We start from the raw sequence: 24347 nt of genomic DNA, 5'->3' as shown, positions 1-24347 counted from the left end.
AAAGTGGGTCCCATGGCACAAAGATCAATGGTTGGCACGTGTGGAGGCCTATAAATACCCCACTCCCCCTCTCATTTGGGATGGGAGAAGAATTCTGGAAGAGGAGCAGAGCTCTGAGAGAAGACCGAAGGTGGAGTGAAGAAGGAGATCGGTTGCGCGGGCCGTGCAACCCACTAATTGGTTGCGCAGATCGCACAACCAGGTCACTATGTGGCCAGTTCTAGAAGGGATCAAGATGCTGCTAAAATTGCTATAGTTGTCCAGTTCGACCTTCATTGCTCTAAGCTCTCCATTTTACGTAAAGGACAAGCTCAAAAGGGGAGGGAGGAGTTAGTTTATGCGACGTTCCTCCTAGGGAGATGACCGAACCAACTGTCGAAATGTTGTCAAATTTGAGATTTAATATAATTTCAATTTATGTATTGCAAATGATCTATCTTGGAATCAAGGGATACTAGAAGGATGTAAATGAACTCAGTATTAATAATATAGTGATTATTCTATATATTCTTTTTGTTACATTCAAATAAAATAATTCCCCCAAATCCAAAGCATTTGTTTCTTGTTTAAAACAAAATGACGACTCTGCTGGGGAGTTCTTATTTTTTCGATACTAACATTGAGAGTATTATAGAATTTTCATTGTAGTTTGGCGTCTTCTGACGACAAAATGGCGACTCTTAGTGGGAACATCCCCCCCTTCATATCTAAGATAGATTATTCGATTATTCAAGTACTAACTATAATTGCATTTTATAATTGAAGGTTTCTGAATCCAACTACGAATTACAAACAATGACAATTTCTGTAAGGAAAGTGAATTTCCGTTTCACTCCAACCGGATTCGTGATAGAATACGCACCGAACCAACCTCCAGAGTACATGACTCAACTTCCTACAAGCAAAAACAACCTGACTCGAGCGATAGCTAGGGTTGTATCTGCTTTGCCTCAATCACTAGAAGGGGATAAGGGCTGGACTGTCTTGATGTCTCGTAGGACGAGAGCACGGAATGTAAGAAGCCCTAGGATGAATCTGCCTTTGCCAAGAGTTAGAGGGCCGATAACGCGTAATGCAACTAGGAGGAATCCTGAACTCGCTCCTCTTGCGATATATCCCAAGCGAGTAGTTCCACAGTTAACGTCGCACGACTTCCCAGCTTTGGTCGCCCCAAGGGTCAGATGGACGAAAGAGCAGAAAGGTAAGGCATTACTAGCAAGTTCACCAATGTCTGTATTGCCCCAATTGATCAACAATAATGGAAGCATAGAGAAGTCGAATGAAACTCCGCCCTCTCCTCTTTTTATAAGTCCTATTAGGTCAACATACTCCCGCCCCACTCCAACTATAGCTTCGTCGAAGAGTGGAGAAGCCACAGTACATATGGCCGGAACAAACCAGGAAAGTATGCCGATTACGGAGGATCGCATGAATGAGATGACAGAAGCACAAAGAACACTGATGGAAGAGTGTAAAAACTTCAGAGAGCCTTAGCGACCCTTGCACATAATGTAGCCCAGATAGCGGCTCCCCTGATGATGAGCACAATGAATGGACAAGAAAAGCAACCCAAAGGCTTTCAACCATAGGGGGCAGGATCACTGGGGTCTATTGCAACAGTAAGAACCATGGCACCAGATGAGGTGAGACAAGTCGTCGAAGAAGTTGTCAGAGTAGAGAGAGAGCGTGAGAATACTGGACGTTTCAGATACCAAACGCCGTATCCAAGAGAGGTGGAAGATATCCCATTCCCAGCCAACTTTAAACATCCAGATTTTTAGAAGTTCAATGGAGAAGGATCGCCAGAGGAACACTTAATGCACTTCATTACTAGCATGAGAAATTTTTCTACGATACCTCAGTATTACTTACGATTGTTCGGATCATCCCTGATAAACAAAGCATTCCGATGGTAATCCAGCCTAACCCTGGGGTCGATACGTACCTGGGAACAAATGCAGGACAGCTTCATGTCAAACTTCTTCTCTTCAGAGTGTGATGTTAGTATTACGGAATTGGCTTCTGTGCGGCAGAGAGAAGGAGAACCGGTAGAAAAGTTTATAGACAGATGGAAGACATTGGGAGCCTCGTGTACGTAGTTGTTGGAAGAAAAGGAATAGGTTAAGATGTGTCTGAACTCTATGAAAATGGAAATTGCGTTTGGACTCACCAGCACCGATATCGAAACTTTCCATGACCTAGCCACTAAGGGTCATGCTTTAGAGTTGATGATTCGGAATATGTCAGCGTTTTATTCTGAGACACTCAGGAGGACACCCAATAGGATGACTGCGAATACTATTGATCGTGAAAAGAAAAGCAAAGACACAAGAGATTCGAGAGATAAAAGGCCAGAACTGAAAGAAGAATGAAATCAATCAAGGAATAGATACAGTGGAAAAAGGCCCAGAATACTCAATTCTCATGAGGGATTCGCATTCGATAGGGAAGATGTCATTCCTATGATGAATCAACTGCTAAAAGCCGGTATGATAGAATTACCAGAACCCAAACGCCCTTAAGACGTGACAAGAACCAGAGAGAGATTTTTGCCACTATCATTGCCTAGTGGGACATCCGACGGAGAATTGTTATACATTGAAATGTATAATAGAACGAATGATAGATAAGGGTGAAATAATAATTGGAAAAGAAAACAAGAAAGGTACGATGGCAACGGTGAATATGCTTATGATCCGAAAAAAGGCTCGAGAAATGAAAGAGAAAGAAGACCGTAAGACGACAAAGAAGGTAGCGGTGATTACGTTATGATCGAGAAAGAAGATAACAAGCCCTGTGAAGCAGAAATCAAGGATTATACAAAAAGAAGTCAATGGAAGGCAGAGCGATGGTGATGAGAAAGAAAAGAAGAGTGAGACGACGAAAGTAACTTATGATGCAATAAGTCATTTGAAGGGCATACCGGCTCGATTAAGTGTCTATGATGTGCTTAAGTTGTCAGAGGAATTTTGACAGAACTTGGTCCAAGCATTGTCCAATCATGATGTCAAAGAAACCTTATTGGCAGAGATGGAACGCGAAGAGCATGATGAGCAAGAAAACTGCCTACCAGTCGTTTCCTTCTCTAATGATGATTTGATCTACGAGGCAGAGCATAACAGGCCGTTAATGATAGAAAAACATATCCGTGGGAAGAAGGTTATGTGGATTATAATAGATAATCGCTCTGCGGTGAACCTCTTACCACTCTCGATGTTGAGCAAACAAGGTTATTGTCGTTTTGATCTCCACCCTAGTGGAATGATGATACAAGGCTTCAATCAAGATGGGCAGCGTGCACTTAGTCAAATTACAGTGACGTTAGAGATAGGAGAGTCGACTACTGATGTCATGTGTCATGTTATAAATGCAGTGACAACGTACAATCTTCTCCTATGAAGGTCATGGATACATCAATACAACATTGTACCTTCTACCCTGCATCAATGCTTCAAATACTGTAAAGGTGGGATACAGTATAAAGTAATGGCCGATGCGAAGCCCTATACAGAAGCCGAGTCCTTCTTCGCAGACGCCAGTTATTATAAAGGGTTTGCTAAAGAAGAAAGGAAGAATGATGAAAACAAAGTCCTAAAGGTCATTCAAGTAAAAGTGGTGAAAGAAGAAACAAAACAGGCAGAATCATCCAGAACTACAGAAGCAAAGAAGAAATTCTATTTTGTGCTAAAACATCTGAGACAACCAGGGCAACCGCCATTAACCCTGTTATTACCTGAACAGTTGAAGATTTTGCAATCCAATTATATAGTGCCATTACCGTATGTTGAAAGAAGTAAGTCATTTGCGGCCGCTCTAGGAAGATTTCAGGTCAAGGCAAATGCAAAATACCCAGAACCAATAGAATTTTACGCCTCAGTGGAAGCGAAGTCAGGAGAAGAGACTAAGAATAATGTGTACTGCGGTAGGTTGACATCGCAAGATCTCAAAAAAATAGCCCGGCAAGCAAGAAGATCATGAGAAACATGGGTTTTAATTACGAAGAACCCACTGGTTTGAATCATGAGAGAGGAATTTAAACCCCTATTGGGGTCGGTCAAGAAAAGCAAAGAAAATTTAAAGTATTAGGGGCAGAGTTATCGGTGAATATGATTACAACTGAACGGTTATCGGAAGAGGATCCTAAAATAGTCGAGCATCCTGAAATGGCTCTGACGCAGATGAAAGACGGGGGGCAGCCAACGATAGACAGTTTGTGAGAGATAAATCTGGGTACAGAGGAAGAATTGAGGAACACATTTATCAGCGTCGGTCTTTCTGAACAGGAGTCTGGGAAATACGTCTAGTTTCTCAAGAAAAATAAGGATGTCTTCGCTTGGACATATGCAGAGATGCCAAGTTTGGAGCCTTCCATAGCAATGCACTGATTAAATATCTCCAGAGAGAAAAGGCCGGTCAAGCAAGGGCAAAGGCGATTTCATTCGGACCTGGTTCCCCTGATAGAAGAAGAACTGAATAAGTTGATAAAAGTTGGGTTTATCAGGGAGGTCAAATGTCTAAAGTGGATATCAAACATTGTTCCGTGAAAAAGAAAAACGGACAAGTCAGGGTGTGCGTTAACTTCAGAGATCTGAATGAGGTCTATCCAAAAGATGATTTTCCTCTCCCGATAACAGAATTGCTGATAGACAATACAACTTAGTATGCTACCATGTCCTTCATAGATGGTTATGTACGGTATAATTATATTAGAATGACACCTGAAGATGAAGAAGCAATAGTGTTCAGAACTTCGTTGGGTTTTTATTATTATAAAGTTATGTCATTTGGTGTCAAAAATGCCGGGGCGACATATCGGAGGGCAATGCAGAATATCTTCCAAAACATGATGCACATGCAAGTTGAATGTTACGTCAACGACTTGGTAGTTAGGTCGGGAGATCACCAGGAGCATCGCGATCATTTGGCATCAATTTTTCGTCAACTAAAAAAGAAATAGCTAAAGATGAATCCAGTTAAATGTGCATTTGGGGTATCTTCAGGTAAATTTCTCAATTTTGTTGTCCGGCATAGGGGCATTGAAATCGATCCAGGGAAAGTTAAAGCCATTCAAAATATGCCACCACCAAAGACATTAAAAGAATTGAAAAGTTTGCAAGGAAAGCTAGTGTACATTCACCGTTTCATTTCAAATCTGGCAATGAGATGTCAGCCATTTTCCCATTTGATGAAGAAACATACAGAGTTTGTGTGGGACCATGCCTGTCAGAATGCGTTTGACTTGATAAAGGAATTACTGAAACAACCACCGGTATTGACAGCCCCAGTAAAAGGAAAGCCGCTTATTTTGTATATATCTGCAGCAGAACATTCTTTAGGAGCTTTGTTGGCACAAGTGAATGAATATGGGAAAGAAACTGCTCTTTATTATTTAAGCTGAACTCTGATGGGCGCGGAATGCAACTACTCTCTAATTGAGAAAAAATGTCTGGCGCTGATATTTGCAGTATAGAAATTGAGACATTATTGTCTCTTCCATGACATAACTTTGATCTCAAGAGCAGATCCGATAACGTTTTTGATGACAAGGTCGATGTTGTCTGGGAGATTGGCCAAATGGATGTTGTTACTTTCAGAGTATACTATTACCTATGAGCCGGCAAAAGCGGTAAAAGGGCAAGTAGTGGCGGACTTCCTTACAATGCACCCTGTAGCAGAATGTGAAACCATCAGTGATGACTTTCCAGATGAACAGGTTATGTTGGCTGAGTCATAAAGCCCATGACAGATGTATTTTGATAGTGCTTCTCAAGCGTCAAGAGCAGGGGCAGGAGTGATATTCATTACTCCTCAAGGTGACTTACTACCTTACTCCTTCACGTTGGGAATTACATGTACAAACCATGAGGCTGAATATAGAGCCCTCATTATTGGAATGGAAATGGCTCAAGAAATAAAGATAAAAATGCTGCATATCTTCGAAAATTCTAAATTGATTATAAATCAATTGACGACTGAATTCGAGATAAGAAAGTAAGAACTTTTACCATACTGCCGAAAAGCACAACAGTTGCTAGAACAGTTCTGCCATGTCCAAATCAAGCACGTACCGCGATCTGAAAACGTGAGAGCTGATGTTTTGGCCAGCCTGGCAACTGCTCTATCCTGCCCGAATCGAAGCCCTCTCCAATTAACTATAGAAGAAACGAGATTTTTACCAACCTCAGAGGTCATCGAAGAAATCGTTGAAACACTTTTTGTATCGTATTTAGAGATAACAACAGATGATTGCGTCAGCCTTTCATAGATTATCTCAAATATGATATTTTGCCAGAAGATGCAGTGCAGAGACAACAAATCAAGCAAAGGTCGGGTGGATTCATCATATGTAGCGAAGTGTTGTATCGAAAATCTTACAATGGAATGCTGCTACATTACTTAGATGAAAAAGAAGCAGGTCGGATGTTGCACAAGGCACACTTTGGGGAATGTGGAGCGTATCAAGCTAACTGAAATTTGTTCCATCGGATACATCGAATGGGGTATTATTGGCCTACCATGTTCAAAGACGCGATAGAATATGCGAAGCGGTGTCATGAATGTCAGATTCATGGAGATGTTATACACATTCCCCCAGAAGACCTACATCAGTCGGTCGCCTCTTAGCCCTTCTCTGCTTGGGGACTTGACGTCATTGGTCCTATAAATCTGCCTTCGTCCAGAGAAAAATAGTATATCTTGGCAGCGACAGATTATTTCTCCAAATGGGCAGAAGCAATTGCACTGCACAGTGTCAATGAGAAAGATATGGTTAATTTCATACGACACGCAATAATATACCGCCATGGTATCCCAAAGAAAATTGTCATAGATAATGGCACTCCCTTAAAAAACAGAGGCATGGAAAAACTATGTCAAAAATTTAACATTCATCATTTGTTTTCAACACCTTACTATCCACCGGCCAATAGTTTAGCACAGGCGTTTAATAAAACCATAGTCACGATACTGAAAAAAATAGTGACAGGAAACAAGTGAGATTGGGATGAAAGGTTATAAGAAGCATTGTGGGTATACAGAACTACTTACCGGACAACAACAAAAGCAACACCGTATTCGCTAATCTATGGGGTAAAAGCAGTGATCCCGATTGAAATACAAGTAGCGTCACTCAGAGTGTCAGTGCATTAGTCTATTATAGAAGATGAAAATGCAAAAATAAGGCTGAAGGAGCTGGATTTACTTGCTAAAAAATGCTTGGCAGTCCAGCAGCGATTGCAATCATATCAAGCAAGGATATCGGCTGCCTTCGATAAACGAGTCAAATACCGCTCTTTCAAAAAAGGGGATATGGTACTGATGTTGAAAAGACCTATAGTAGTCACTCACAGGACAGGGGGCAAATTCGAGCCCAAATGGGACGGGCCATATATAATAAAAGAAGTGTACTCCAATGGAGCATACAGAGTCATGGATCAAGATGGACAAGGTATCAGTATACCGATCAATGCTCGCTTTATCAAAAGATATCGTCCCTGAAGATACTACCGATTTTGATCTAGAATATTATCAGAATAATGATTCTGTCTCAAAAGGGGGAAAGGATAAACAAGACCATGGCTATGTATTGTCAGATGAATAAATAAAGAAGAAATTTGCAAGACTATCAAGATTATGTACCAACAAGTGTTACGAAAAAAGTGACCAGTGTTATCATCATCATGCGAGCTCTACAAAATTCTGTTGAAATTGGTATTGTCACCGAGCTGATATATTTTGAACAACACATATGAGTCAGAGATGTCTATCATCCTTGCGACTACGATGGCCACCTACTATTATCTGTTAAGGCAGCCTAGCCAAGCCCTAAAATGACCAACTACACTTAAGGCCTATCACTTTTGCCATTCGGGCATCAGTGAGAAGCCTGGCAACTGCTCTGTCCTGTAATGTGGTCCACTTGAGATTGGTATATACCTTATTTTTTGTCTCATACCATAAAATGATCTTGAAAAATAGATGGACAGAATGGATGAAACACATACATCATGGTGGGGCCCACAGAGCACTTTGGTAGGTGGCAGGGGGAGTAGCCAATCCATTTTTGAGTGACCACCGTGATGTACGAGCCTTATCCACATTGACCAATCATTGGCTGATGGCTGGTGGTAAGTGCTCGGAGCTCTGTGAGGGTGAGCCGGTGTAACGTCCTAGATTTTCACTATGTTAAATTTTCAAAAACCCTTGAAAATCTTCAATATGACTAGCCTACGTTGTTGCTTATTGGCCCTTGATGCTTGAAGCGAGCCTATACATGGGTAGTACCAGTAAAGGACCATACAAATACAATCAATCAACTGTAGGAAGCCAACAAATCCACACGACCACTTAAATATCGAGCTTAGGCTCGGGATTTGTTCACGTAGGGTCCAAATCTAGCCGACCTATCACTGACTAATTGAGACAACCATAACTAAATAAAGATCTACTCAAAACCGAGACAAGTAGGGGTCAGATCTTAATTAATAAACCAAATCAATACAGTTACTCCTTTAGCTTAAAAACCAACCGTTTAGGGTTATTAAGACTGAATTTTCATTTTCGCTAATTATAAATAGGCCACATTATGAACTTAGTTAATCTAAACTCTAATAATTACGCATAAGAAATCTTGATACCTAATTTATTCTAGAAATGCTCCGATTTTCTGAACAAGTTTTAGACCGCTCGTTAGTGGGCTACTAGTTCAGAAACTATACAATAATGTCTGTCTCGCTGGGCTTGACGTCCATCGTGGGTGGAGAACTAATATAGTATCCAGAACTGCGCAACTTGGGCCAGGGGCCAAGTGCTTGAAATGCGCAAATACCCTAGGCTGAAGCCTGAAACTTAAGTAAATAGACTTTTAGCTTTTTCGCGAAGTTGTGGCTTTTTAACCGTTATATCACAATCAAATTCAAGGTATGAGTTAAGGATATTTCTCTGCGCATATCCGTATAGTCGTAGCGCCGATCGATCACCGACAACCGTCCATCGTAAGTAGGGCCCCCACGGTTGATCGAAGAGTCTGATTGCTACCTGATTCTGATAAACTATAGATCCTATAGTGAGACACCTTTCTCCTGATGTGGATGAGCCCATGGGCCCCCGAAAAGACCCTATAAGTGGGAAACAACATCCCTTAGGGTTAATATAATGGATAAAGGGCCAATAGGGCCATTTGCACCACTTCTAGTACTATATAAGGGCCTCATTTGGGCACCCCCTTCTCCCATAAGAACTTCATACCATAGCTTGGGTGAGGGAGAAGAGAAAGAGGAGAGAGAGATCGAGTGGAAGCTCAGAAGAGTGAGGGTTTGTGCATATTCACTCTCCTATCCCTCTCTATAGCCATATTGCCACTCTCAATTCCTTTATAGAGTTCTCTTGGTAGGGATTGGAGGTAAGAAATAGAATCTACTTTCTAATATGGTCTTTTGGGTTAGGTTTTCTAGTCCTTACAATGGTTTGTGTGATTGTTTAGGCTTTGGTAGATTTTCTTTATAACCCTAATCCTAGGAACACTTTGAATCAGGCAAATCATTACAGAGGTGTGGACCATTATCTCTAGGTTATCGTTTATCAACCCTTGAGGGTCTCAGTTAATGATTAAAAGCTTATAGATGAATTTATGCATGCTAATATGTTAACATTTTAATTTTTCTTCTATAATATATATTATTGGTTGGATATGGATGCTTACATGTTTGATAAAAGGTCTAGGTAATTGAATGTGTTGTTTTATGGATGCTCATATGCTTGATTGAATGCCCAACTGAATGTGTTATTTTATTGATGCCCACATGTTTGATAAAACACCTAAGTAGATGTGTTGGTTCTATTCATGCTCACATGTTCGATGAAATGCTTGAGTGATTGTGTAGTAGAACCCATGCTATAGTTGTGTGATGTAATGTTTAGTCCATAATGATACTTAGGATTTCTATGATGTTGGGTCAGTTGGCTAACTACCCGAACTAAAGGAGTGGTCTAAGTTAAGGTGGCCATCCTAAGTTTGTTCGATCGACCCAAGTTGAACATAGATGACCGACAGTAGCTGAACTACCTAAGCTGTTTGCACCCAGTGCTGGTTGTTTTGTGGTTCTCTCAGGTCAGTCAAATTAGTCTACTAGCCGACTGATCATGTATGTTCACAATGTATGACACGACTAAATGGAATCTAAGATACCCCTTTCACAATGAATGTGTTCATTCATAATCGTTAGTGCGATATAATTGCACTAAGACTCATGAGTCAGGCATGGTGGTATAGGACATCGTGTCCTAATTGTCAGCCTACACCGGGGTGACGAGCCTCCCCGTAGTGACCAATGAGTAACTAAGACTCATGAGTCGGGCATGATGGTATGAGATACCGTGTCCGAGCTATCGACTTATGCTGGGGTGACGAGCCTCCCTATAGTAACCAGTGAGCGTTAATGGAGGTAATAAATCATTGTTCGAATGACCCCTGTCAAATTACCCGGCCGATGATTTCGTACCAGAGTACCGTTCGAACGACTCGGACGTGAATGGAATTGGGTGATAAGCCATTTCCTTTATGTGTTTTTGGTTATATGTGACCTGCCCGTACCTCAGAACTGAGTTATCATACTCAGTTGGGTGACGACCCATACCGGGTTGATCCTCATACATTTAGGTATCATGCTGTACCTTTGAAATTATTGATTTATGAGATAAATGGGTGACACCTAAATCTGGATCAAGGAACACTGGTAAGGAGCCGCTACATGCAGTAACGAGCCACGTGATCCGAATAAGGACTTGCGATATAACGTCGGTATCCTATCTTCGTCAATATGCTAGATGAATTGAACTTAATAATTACTCGGCTAACATGATCATTCATCGCATCACATTATATTAGAATGTGGTAAAACAGACGTTGAAGTCACATGTTGAGGAAGTGTTATCATTTGCAAACTAGGTGCTCGGAGTCGCATGTGAGGGAGTATTGTTTGGAAAGGGCATGCATCATGTCATATCTTTATATGCACATTAGAGTATTTATGTATTATTTAATTTCTTGTTTATCATTAACTGCACTAATTGTGTCGATAGCATGTGTAACTTAGAAATAATGAAACAACTGAGTTAGCTACTCACTCCCACCTGGGACGGTGTTTTAAAACACCAACCAAACATATTATTAATGCCGGTTCTATCAAGACCTCCGACGAGTAGGCTTAGATCGACTTGCGTCATCACCGTTATATTCGGGTAGATTTGGAATAAAATAAAAACTTTACACTTTAACCATCTTGGGTATATATATTGTAGCTTGTATAATCCTCGTTAAGGCGGACACCACTTTTCAATTGTACTTTGACTGTTTGCCCTATATTTATTAATCTTTGTTATATCTGCCTCGCTTTGGTTCCACTAAGTTGAATTGCGCAACTCTGATTATCCGTGTGTGGAATGAATGTGAATCAGTGCGAGGGCGTGTGCATGTGAGGTAGCGTGGCTGTAGAGGCGCTAGTAGCGCACTTTGCACTTCGCACGACAGTCAGAAAAAAGGTAGTTTTTTGACAGCTAGAATTGGCATAATGGGAGTTAATTCCCTGGACCATAACCCCCAGCCACAAAAGCCTATATAAACAGGGCCTAGATGGGTTTCCAAACCATCACTCAACCCACTCCAGCAGACCCATACGAACTGAGCTATAGCCACTCCTCTCCTATACTCCAGTGACTCCAGCAACAACAATAAGGTTGAACCATTACTTGAAGAACAAACCAACGGTGTGGTGTAGAACGGTTCAATTGAACCAATAGCTGAAGAACTAGAAGAATAGACCCGTGTAGTGGTCTTCCTCAGAAATCTTCTTCTCTCCTTTCTTTTTGGGAATTTTCTTTCTTCTTTATTTCTGTCAGACTGTGTAACAGAGTTCTAGTAGTGGGCTTTCGTGTTTGTTGAATGCGGACCCACATCAGGTTCGTCGTATCCTAGAAGTGGTTTGCCTGTAACCTTTCAACATACTTAATCCACTAGAATAGGGACAAATAATGCTTTAAGGACAGCATCCCAGACGTGCTTCAGCCAATCCTTATTTTAGATCAGCTTTGATATTTCGGTTTTCATATTTTTACAGAAAAAATCTATTCTGTAATAAATTTTCCAACAATCTTAAAGCGTTATTTTTTGGACTAATGGAAGCCGATTGTGTATTGTCAATCAAGTTGATGAATCAGGACTTGATTCGTCTTGACCGGTTCGATGGAACCAATTTTACAAGGTGGTAAGACAAGCTCAAGTTTCTTCTAATAGCTCTGAAGATCTATTACATCCTAAATCCAAAATTATAGCCATTGCCTGAATCAACTGACGAAGACACGCCTGAACAAATCGCCGCCCGCATCAAACGAGCTGAAGACAAACTTTTTTGTCGTGGACAAATTCTAAATGCGCTCTCTGAACGTCTGTACGATCTGTACACACAAACTTTATCAGCGAAAGAGATATGGATTGCTTTTGGGTTCAAGTACAAGGCTGAAGAAGAATGCACCAATAATTTTCTCATTGCCAGGTATTTCGACTATATCATGGTAGATAACAAACCGTTGCTACCCCAAATCTAAGAACTGCAGCTAATAGTAAACAAAATCAAAGCCATAAAAATTGATCTTCCTGAATCATTCCAAGTCGGAACTATAATCGCTAAATTGCTACCAATGTGGAAAGACTATAGAAAGAAGTTGCTGCATAAGACTGAGGACTACACACTAGAACAAATACAGAAACATCTCAGAATTGAGGAAGAATCCCGCAATCGCGACAAAAAGAATGACAACCGGAATGCCTCGTCCAAAGTACATGCAGTAGAGAACACTAATAACAAGAATCCCGAGAAGGACGATTCCCTGAAACCCAATAAAGGAAAATTCAAGAAAAATGTCCAAAAGAAGAACGAAAGTTCAAAGGCCCATGCCATGTCTATAGGAAAAACGGGCACTATATTCGAGTATGCTGATATCGCAAGTCTAAAAAAGAGGCAAGTGCAGTAGAAGAAGGCGATATTGTGGCCATGATCACTCAAGTGAATACTATCCAAGGAAAGGTTCCCGGTTGGTGGTATGATACTGCCATTACCGTACATAAGTACTACGACAGATTAGCCTTCAAAACCTATGAGGAGTTAACTAATGGTTAAGAAGTCTAAATAGATAATGAAGTCCGATTGAAGGTTATTGGCAAAGGAACTGTCGAACTAATATTCACCTCTGGAAAGAAAGTGATTCTGACAAATGTCATACAAATCCCAGACATGAGGCGAAACTTAGTTTCTAGGGACCTTCTGGGTAAACCAGGAATAATGGTGGTGTACGACTCAGGAAAACTGATTCTATCTAAAAATGAGAACTTTGTCGGAAAGGGATATGAGTGTAACGGTATGGTCAAGTTTTCTCTGAATGAAAGTAGCACTTCTGTGTATATGGTTGAATCCGTTGGACTATGACATGATAAACTAGCCCATATAGGGATATACTACCTTGAAGTTCATGGCTAAGAATGGTTTAATCTCATACACAAATAATGAAACCGATAAATGTGAAGTATGCATACAATATAAAATGATGAAAAAACCTTTTCTAAGTGTTGAAAGATCGTCTTAAGTATTGGATTTTGTGCACAATAATATCAGTGAGTTAAACGACATTCTTACTCGTGGAGGCAAAAGGTATTTCATAACCTTTATTGATGATTGCTCTAGATATGTGTATTTGTACGTATGAAGGAGTAAAGATGAAGCATTGAACATGTTTAAAGTATATAAGGCAGAAGTAGAAAATCAACTAAATAAGAAGATAAAAATTTTCCGTAGCGATAGAGGAGGAGAATACTTCTCTAATGAGTTCGATAACTTCTGTGAAGAACATGGACTAATAATCAATGTACTGCGCCATATACACCTCAACAAAATGGAATAGCTGAAAGAAAGAATAGAACATTAGTAGAATGGTCAACTTAATGCTAATCAGAACAAGGTTGCCACTGAGTCTATGAGATGAGGTACTGCTTGCAGCGTGTCATATACTAAACAGAATTTTGTTAAAAAAATATATAACATCTATATATGAAACATGGAGAGGACGAAAACCTAACCTAGGATATCTAAAAGTGTGGGGGTGTCTTGCATATTGCAGAACCCTTGATCCAAAAAGAACTAAGTTAGGACCCAAAGCTATCATGTGCACCTTCATGGGGTATGCAAAAAATAATAAAGCTTATAGACTTCTAGATCTAGAGTCTAATACTATAATAGAATCAAGAGACGTTGAGTTCTTTGAGAACTCACTATCCTCGGAGTTAAAGGATAATGAAGTCCAAACTCCTGATAGAGAACCAGATAGTATTGCTCCACAAATAATGGAAGCTCCTATTGAACATTGTAGGAGTCAAAGGACAAGAAGAGAGAAAAGTCTAAGAGATAACTATATAGACTCTCAGCGCATCTTTTTCCATCTTGTAGAATGAGATAGAGAAAATGTTATAAGAAAAATACTTATAGTAATAAGTATAGAAGATGATCCTAAAACATATAAAGAGGATGTATCCTCTAGAGACTCAGCTTTCTAGAAAGAAGCTATAAACGATGAAATGGAATCTATAATGTCAAATTAAACATGGGAACTGATAAACTTACCTCCATGTTCTATACCCATAGGTTGTAAGTGGGTATTTAGGAAAAAATATCACACTGATGGGACTATCCAAACCTTTAACGCTCGACTAGTAGCTAAGGATTTTAAACAAAAAGAAGGGATAGATTATTTTAACACATACTCTCTTGTAGCTAGGATAACATTCATTAGGATATTATTTGTGCTAAATTCCATACATCATCTTCACATCCACCAAATGGATGTTAAGACCGCATTTTTGAGTGGTGACCTTAATGAGGAGGTATACATGGAAAAACCTGAAAGATTCGTTCTACCAAAAAATGAAAATAAAGTGTGTAGATTAATCAAATCTTTGTATGGATTAAAACAAGCACCAAAACAATGGCATGAGAAGTTTGATTCTAAAATAATATTTCATGGTTTCATGCATAGTATAGCTGATAAATGTATATATTCTAAAGTAGATGGTAACTATATGATTATTATTTGTTTGTATATTGATGACATGTTAATAATAAGTAATAAAATGGAGGGTGTGACTAAAATAAAGAGATTTTTATCTTCTGTATTCAAAATGAGGGATCTTAGACAAGTTGATACTATCCTAGGTATCAAAGTTAAAAAAATTATGGGGGTTATGCTTTGTGTCAATCTCATTATATTGAGAAGATACTAAATAAGTTTAACCATTTAAATATAAAAGAAGTAAAAATCCCATTTAATTTAAGTATCAAGCTAAAAGAGAATAACGGAAGAATAGTTACACAATTGAAATTTGCGGGTGCTATAGGGAGTCTTATGTATGTTATGCAATGCACAAGACCTGATATTGCATATGCTGTGAGTAAACTTAGTAGGTTTACTAGTAACACCAATACTAAACACTGGAATGCAATCAGTAGAGTCATTGGTTACTTAAAAGCAACCAAAGACTTAAGACTATTTTATTCAGAGTTTCCTTCTGTATTGGAAGGATATATCGATACGAGCTGGATATCAAGTGCAGGGGACAACAAGTCTACTACAGGGTGGGTATTTATCCTAGGAGGTGTACTTGTATCTTAGGGATCTAAGAAACAGACCTGTATAATGCACTCAACTATGAAGTCTGAATTTATAGCCCTGACTGCAACAGGTAAAGAGGCTGAGTGGCTAAAGGATCTTCTATTAGAAATCCCTTTCTGTATAAAGCCTATATCGACTATGTCACATATAATGGTAAGACTAGACATATAAGTCTTCGACATGATTATGTCAGACAGTTGATTCGAGATGGAATCATTGCTATTTTCTATGTGAAATCAAGCAATAACCTGACAGACCCTTTTACTAAACCTCTACCGAGAGAGGTAGTAAAGGCTACATCTAGAAGGATGGGGTTGAAACTCTTCAACCAAAGTTCCACAGTGATGATAACCCAACTTAAAGTCTAAAAATCTCTAATTTCGGGTTTAATGGGTAAAAACAAGTCACTGATATATGGAAAGTCTTTCAGTACTAAGTTATATAAGACCTCATCCATAATAGATAAGTGTTAAGCGTTACGTAAGAGGGTTGAGTCTTAGAACTCTTAATCAAAATCCAGTCTAAAGGACAAGTGTCTTATAGTAACGGAAACACTGGAAGGATTTCACGTATATGAACGTAGAGATGATGCCGTCTCTCATGAGAGTTAGGAGTTTTCTCTCGGGATCATTCATGAATTAGGATAAGTACATGGTCATTAATTGTGCTGAGCAAGATTGTGGGAACTCTAAATAACACATAACAAATATGTGTGTGGTTTTTTTAACTCTGTTATTTGAGAATAATTGGTTCAACGCTTCGACTATCAGTCATTTCGATAGAGTTTTGAGATACTTACACTAAGAGAAGATTAAAATCAAAAGAAATATTTCTTTATGCATATAAGCTGATTGTTCTGGCAGAAATGTTTTATCCAGAAAAATATATTTTTAAAAAAATCAGTTGATTTTTTAAAATATATTTTAAAATAAAATATAATATAATATATTAAAAAGTTTTGTAAAAAAAATTTTGGGAGTTTTTGAGAATAGTCCCACATGGGAAAGGGAAGAGAAGTTTTCTTGGTTTATATGAAAACAATGGAGTACCTTATTATTTGCCCACATAGTCTATGGACCATGGGACTTGCGCATTGGAACACCTGCGCGCTCGCGCTTGCGCTAGGTCTCAGTCACGATCACGGTCATAGGCTCGGTGCGAGGGCGTAGGCATGTGAGGCAATGTGGTTGCAGAGGCTCTAATGACATACTTTGCACTTCGCACGATAGTCAGAAAATGACTAGTTTTCCGACAATTAGAATTGGCTTAATGGGAGTTAATTCCCTGGACCATAACCCCCAGCCACAAAAGCCTATATAAACAGGGCCTAGATGGGTTTCCAAACCATCACTCAACCCACTCCAGTAGACCCATACAAACTGAGCTATAACCACTCCTCTCCTATACTCCAGTGACTCCAGCAACAACAGCAAGGTTGAACCATTGCTTGAAGAACAGACCAACGGTGTGGTCTAGAACGGTTCAACTAAACCAATAGCTGAAGAACTAGAAAAACAAACCAGTGTAGTGGTCTTACTTAGAAATTTTCTTCTCTCCTTTCTTTTTGGGATTTTTCTTTTTTCTCTATTTCTGCCAGACTATGTAACAGAGTTCCAGTAGTGGGCTTTCGTGTTTGCTGAACGCAGACCCACATCAGGCTCGTTATCTTAGAAGTGGTTTGCCTGTAACCTTTCAACATACTCAATCCACTTGAGTAGGGGCAAAAACGCTTTAAGGATAGCGTTCCAGACGTACTTTAGCCTGTCCTTATTTTAGATCAGCTTTGATATTTCAATTTTCATATTTTTACAGAAAAAATCTGTTCTGTAATAAATTTTCCAACAGTGGTTAATTTCTATATGAAAATTGGTTCAACCTATTAAGTTGAGGAATCTATTGAACTACTTATATGTTGAAGTTATGTCAGATTTCGAACTGGTCCATATCCGTGGCTTCGAAGAAGGTGACCCTGAAGAGCTCAGACGGTGAGGAGTTCGTGATCGATGAGGTGGTGGCCCTCGAATCGCAGACGATCAAGCACATGATCGAGGATGACTGCTCAGACAACGGCATCCCCCTCACATGATCGAGGATGACTGCTCAGACAACGGCATCCCCCTCCCCAACATCACCAGCAAGATCCTCTCCAATGTCATTGAGCACTGCAAGAAGCATGTCGAGGTGGATGCCAACAAGAAACCCAATGACCGCTCCAGGGACGAGGAGCTCAAGGCCTGGGATGCGGATTTCGTTAAGGTCGATCAAGCGATCCTCTTCGATCTTATCCTGGCAGCAAACTATTTGAACATTAAGAGGTTGCTCGATCTGACTTGCCAAACAGTGGCTGACTTGATAAAGGGAAAGACTCCCGAAGAGATCTGCCAAACATTCAACATCAAGAATGATTTCATTCAACATCAAGAATGATTTCACTCCTGAGGAAGAAAAAGAGGTCCGATGGGAGAACCAATGGGCTTTTGAGTAAATGAAACCTCTGACCACTACTTACCATGTGTTGATCATACATATACATGATGTAGGTGGCGGTGGTGGTACGTACAGAGTCATCAAATTAGTAGGGTTGGCGTCTTTGTAGTTTTTAAGTGTATAGAGGGGTTGGTTGCAGGCAGACTATGGATACTTGCTTCCAACCTCATATTTGCTTTCTTTCCTTTTTAAGCGTTTGCATTCTACACTTGTATTTTGGACCTTGATTTCTAGTCTTCCATGCATGCTTCGGATTCTTTTGATTTTATTTTAAATTTTTTTTTTTTTAAAGAACATAAAAGAGAAAGAAATAATTAAAGGAGAAGAAGACGACAAAGCTGCAATTCAACCTGATGCATGGGCCAAAAATCTGAAAATCTGAAAATCATAATATGAAAATCTGAAAAGTTAACTTATGTTTGAGTTGTAAAAGGTAAAATGGAAAGTGAGATCTTATATAGAGTAGTCGCCGACAGTTTCATGGCCAAGATGGATCAGAAAAGGCCCGGTCGTTGACAAAAGTGATCTGAACCATCAGATCTTAATTCGGCGTATCCCTCAAGTAGTTATCCTTGAGGAATACGGTGATTGACCTCGTCCGTTTTGTAGCTTGGGTGAGACGGAGGCTCCAAGGGCCACTGAGGGGCTACTGTGATGTATGAATTATACCTACACCGTCCATCCACTTTTTTTTATATCATTTTAGGATACTGAACAGAAAATAAGGCAGATCTAAGTATCAAGTGGACCACACCAAGAAATTTTCATAGGAATTAAATCGCTACTTTGTGGTCTATTTGAGCCTTGCATCTAGGTTATTTGTGGGGTCATGATATAAAAATGATATGTAAAAATGGATGGACGATGCGGATAAAATCCATACATTATTTTGCAAATGCTAATGCAGGCGATGATTCGGGTGTGTTCCACTTGGAGGATGGTAGTATCAATACATTTACTTCAAGCATTTCTTAACAGATTCTGCTTCAATGTGCCTAACACTTTACCTAGCGTAACAGTTTTGATAGATAATCACATAAGATATTTACTTGTTTTTAGGATACTTGCTTCTTTCTTCTCTTTTTTTCTTTTTCATTTAATGATAATTGTATTTGCATTCATATAATTTATTTAAACGATGGAATTAGATGGTAATAGCATATTATATTCAATTGTTAATAGCTCGATTTAAATATTTTGATTAATCGAGCGGGGCCCACCGTTATGTGCATGTGACATCCCCTTGCTAAAACCATAGCAAAAAGTATGGGCAATGAGGGAGATCCTAGACAAGTGGAATTATATGATACATGGCCAATTGTTTGGTAATGAGGAGCAATGATTTGTTCAGTCCCACTGTGGATTGAGCACTCAATCAACCAATACAAGGAAACTTTTCGGTTGAACACATTGATGTGTCTCTATTCCTAACTACATGTCTTAATGCCTCAAATAAAAGTTGCTAAGATTTATTATCCAGGAAATATCTGATGCATAGTCAATCCATGATGGGATACAACAGATCAATGGTCTGGATTATCAAACATGGACACTCCTGACCTGATTTTTTTAAATTGCTCCAATTTGGATAGTCTCTCTATGGCCCTACAATGCTCACAGGGCACTATAAATTGTAGTATCCTAGTTGCATTGGGACACCTAGATAGTATAATCCATTGATCTAGACTGTTCAGTGGGTCCAACTTATATTTCATGAGCAACCATGAAATCACACTGGTTTGACAAATATGAACCATTTGATCAATTACAAAAACAACATGCCTACTAAATAGCTTGATCCATTTATTAGTTAGAGGAACCATCATGGATTGCTCATTACACTAAAGAATCTATTTTGTTAGGCAAGCGTTGCCCTCCTATCCATGGCTTAGAAAAAAGGATGACTAGGGAAAATAAAGGCCAAATAAAGGATGTTAGTGCAGGATCCACAATCAAAAGGAATGAAATACTTGGCATACTCATTCAAAAAATCTTGTATGGCTTCTTCTTCTTCTTTCAGATATTGTATGGTGAACTTAGCAAATCATAATTCTAAAACTCGCTGACTCGTCTTGAAATTCAGCCATGTCAACTTGACTTGGCGAGATTTTTATTTTTATTTGTAATAAAGAATTTTATTAAGAAAGTCAAAAGGCAGAAAAAAATACAGATGACCACCTGCACCATTCCCTGATATACATTAGTACCCTAAAGAGGTCAGCCCAAAGGGGCCCATTACCATTCTAAAACTGTGATTGTTCTTCTCAGCTCAAAGAGTCCATAGGCTAGCAAGTAAAGCCAATGGCCATTTTCACTTCTCCTACTGAGGACACCTTCATGCCAAGCAGGGAACTATATCACCTAAGGGATGACCCATTACCATTCTAAAACTGTGATTGTTCTTCTCAGCTCAAAGAGTCCAAAGGCTAGCAAGTAAAGCCAATGGCCATTTTGACTTCTCCTACTGAGGACACCTTCATGCCAAGCAGGGAACTACATCACCTAAGGGATTTTAAAGATGTCCAAAATGCCTTCTCACACTCCCCTAACAAAATGGCAATGGATGAACAGATGATCCATCGTTTCCGTATCTTTCATGCATAGGAAACACACATTAGGAAGCATCGTAGACCGCTTTCTTAAGTTACTAATAGTGAGCACTCATTTCCTACCAACAAGCCAAGTGAAAGCTGTTACCTTAGGTGGGGCTTCATAGGACCAAACAGGGTCGGCGTGGCAGCATTGCCCATCAAACAACGCCCTGAATATCAAACCTTTTTTTAAGAAGCGCCTTGGATATCAAACCATAGATTTCACAGAAGTATATCTGAATCTTTCCTTCAGCCAAAATTGCAAGTCAACCACCTCAGTCTCATAAAGATTGCACCAACAAGGTGAGGCATGAATTCCACTAACACTTAAGCCAGAGAAGCATTGGGCTATTAAAACATCCGAAGAAGGGGAAAGGCCAGCGAGGTTAGGAAGCACCGATCTCAATGAAGACTCCCCAAGCCATATATCGTCCTAAAACCATATTTCCTTTATAATGAATTGTATGGATTGCAATTCAGATCAATTGAACATCCAAACAGATGTTAACTTTCACTACCACTTCATGATAAAGCGAGATTGAGCCTAAAGGCATTAGAAGAAGGTTTGAAGCTTGTATCAAGTTTCTTAACCAATCCCAATGCATCTTCTACATTCCAACAAATAGAAAAGAAGTCTGAGCACATGTCTTGGAATTTTTACTAAATAACGCCGGACCGAGACTGAGATCAACATCTCAGCCTAGAGCTTCTCTGGCTATCAATAAAAGCTCAGTATTGCAGCAGTCGAATGTGAGGCCAATAGCTGCTGATGCATCTGGAAATCTGAAACGAGTGAATAGCTTGAAAAACCAGTGATCTTTGGTGCTCAAACAATGATCTTTAAGCACCGAAGATCATTTGTTGGCCATTACATAGTTCTTTAAGTGTGCAAAGTAGATCCAAGACCCTGTAATTTGGGATCCCCACCAGAGGAAGTGACATGAATCCACGTCCGTGTTATTGATTTCAGATATATCTATGTAGCAAGCGCTACGAAAAGCAACTTCAATCCCCTACCTACCCCAGTTCATCCCTTCCCCTGGATAATGACCATTTAAGCACTTCTTGAAGCGCAGAGTAGATCCAACACCCGATAATTTGGGATTTAGCTTGTGGTTTGTTGTGACAATGGGTCATCCAAACAGGGTATGAGGAAACCTTCAGTGCATGTTTGGTTCGAGGAACTGAATTGCAATAACCCAATTCAATACAATGGGAATGGCCAAAGTGGCACGGGCAACACTCCATTCTCAAGTCCGACTTAAAACACATGGAATTGCAAATAGGGGATAAGGTTGTCATTTTTAGTTGAACTGGTGCAACTCCAATATGGTCATTTCTTCTACATTGGATTGTTGCAGTTCCTTTGAGCATCCAAATATGCCCTTATTGGTATGATCTTTTTGTCATTTCTTCCACATTGAGTTGGATTATTGCAAGGCTATTGGGCATCCAAACACATCCTTTTTGTTCTGAAATTGTGTTAAATGTTCAACAGAAACTGGAAAAAAAATGGGTCTCTTCACTTTCAGAGAGCTGACAAAGCTCTAAGAATCCATCCAGTGTGCCCCACCTAGGAAAGGAGAGACCATGTTTTGATCAGGCGGAAGAATAGAAGCCTAGTTTGATCATTTTAAGAAAGGGTATGTGATCTGGGGCGCGTAGGGTGCTGTTAGCTGTAGTAGAAGTATATATTTTCTAGAGCTTGAATCCAAAACAAAGCTCTTTACACTAAGCTTAGCATACAAAGCGCATGTAAGTTCATCCAAGCGCATGTAAGTGCATACAAGTTCATCTAAGTGCATTTAAGCTTATTTTAAATCTAGTGCCTCTAAATGCATGTTAAATACACTCAAATGAACTTAGACACACTTAGAGGCACATAAACAAATTTAGATGCAATTCATACGTTAAGCTTAAGCTATTATGCTTTGTAATCGATCCTAATTCTAATTTCCGTTCCAAAGGAAACCATTGATCCTAATTCTAATTTCCGTTCCGAAGGAAACCATCGTAATTTTGCAAAGTTGGTCCCTACAGGAACACATCCAATTCATTGACGGACACCCAAAAGCATACATTGTATGGCGGTTGAAAAAAAAATGGCACGAACACAATTTCACTAAAAATTCTATGAAATTGGGAATAACCAAAAGTAGACTAAGGGGTCATTTGGATACATGTAATCTTAAAAAGAATGGAAAGAAAACCTTTCTTGAAAATTGAATGTAAAAAAAAAAACTATTTTTCATTTCGAAATTGTATTGCAACTTCCCTTAAATCTTAATTCTACCAAATAATGCCTTGACTAATTGAAAGTTCTAAAAAGTATTTTTAATGCTTAAATGACCAAAATGCTTGTCTACATTTTTCCTAAAAAGTGGTGAAATAGATTATTGTGATTCCTACTTAGTGTGTGTATGACATCCAACCCATCCACTAGCTACAACCTGCCATTATTATTTGTCGAAAAAATAAGGCGGATGCCATTGCCAGGTGGCCCACACATGAGTTTGGAGGTTTTTGAGTGGTGTAAATTGTTTTTTGATGGTGCGGGATACCCGGTGATTGAATTACCTTGCTTTTTGGTTTGTATAATCATCATAGTTGGGTGCACCTGTTGGACAGATGGATGTCATATACATATCACAAGGGCCCCACCAAAAACATATCCAAGTGAGCCAGGACTGATTTGGGCCTGGGTTAAATCAACAAGGGCTAGACCTATTCATGATTTGGGGGAATGAAAACTGACTGTGCTGGGCCTGATCACCAGTGCAAAGGCCCGATATATAGACCGTCGGCTAGGCTTTGTGTTGCTTGGTGGGTTAGGGCCCATGCCCAACTATCTAGATGGTGGTCCCGCCTAGTTGGGTTAGATAGTTTTGATGGGCTTTGATTGGGCCTATCACCACCCCATTAGTAGGGCTATATCCGAATCTAGACCCGAGTAAGGGAATCTGTTTGGTCACGTTGGGTTCCGATATGTGTCGGGCGACAACTTGGGTGGTTCGGGTTGTCAGAATCCGAATTTAGTGCTTTATTCTAGATCCGATTAAATTGGGCCGAGAACTCGGGTACCAAGGACCCAGATAGGCCTCTATCTACCAAATGACTAAACTACCCTCCGATTTCAAATGACCAAAATACCTTCACAACTTAAAATAGAACTCTTCGAAGGAGTCACTGCGCAGAGAATGAAGCAGAAATGGTGCCTTTGAAAGCCATAGGAGCGGCTGCTGCAGCAATTTCCATGTCTATACTATCCATCTTCCTCTGCAAATCTCTCTACAATCTATCAATGAGAAAACTCCAAAGACCCATCTCAAAAGCCAAAGCTAGAAAAGGCCTGATTGACTGCATCGGCAATACCCCTTTGATCAGAATCAATAGCCTTTCAGATGCCACTGGTTGTGAAGTAAGTTCTCTTTTCCAAAAAAAAAAAAAAAAAACCAATTTTTTATATCATTTTCTTCCTTCAATGGATTTTGAAATTTCATGGGCTGTCGTTGGTTGTTGGATTAACACTGAATTTCTGTGTATGTTCTTTCAGATTCT

At 39.6% G+C, this 24347-nt stretch overlaps 2 protein-coding genes across 3 annotated transcripts in view; both read left to right on the top strand.

Annotated features, from left to right (window-relative positions):
* The window catches only part of LOC131219284 (SKP1-like protein 1A), a 49199-nt gene that overhangs the window by 7868 nt on the left and 16984 nt on the right, over positions 1–24347 (top strand). The window lies entirely within an intron of this gene.
* Positions 17794–18372, top strand: LOC131219286 (SKP1-like protein 1A). Its single transcript, XM_058214355.1, has 2 exons — positions 17794–18247; positions 18288–18372. The coding sequence occupies exon 1, from the start codon at positions 17794–17796 to the stop codon at positions 18136–18138; it is 345 nt and encodes a 114-aa protein (XP_058070338.1). The 3' UTR covers positions 18139–18247; positions 18288–18372.

The sequence above is a fragment of the Magnolia sinica genome, chromosome 11 (genome assembly GCF_029962835.1).
Source record: "Magnolia sinica isolate HGM2019 chromosome 11, MsV1, whole genome shotgun sequence".
Lineage (NCBI taxonomy): Eukaryota > Viridiplantae > Streptophyta > Magnoliopsida > Magnoliales > Magnoliaceae > Magnolia > Magnolia sinica.
This window is presented reverse-complemented; position numbering and strand designations above follow the sequence as displayed.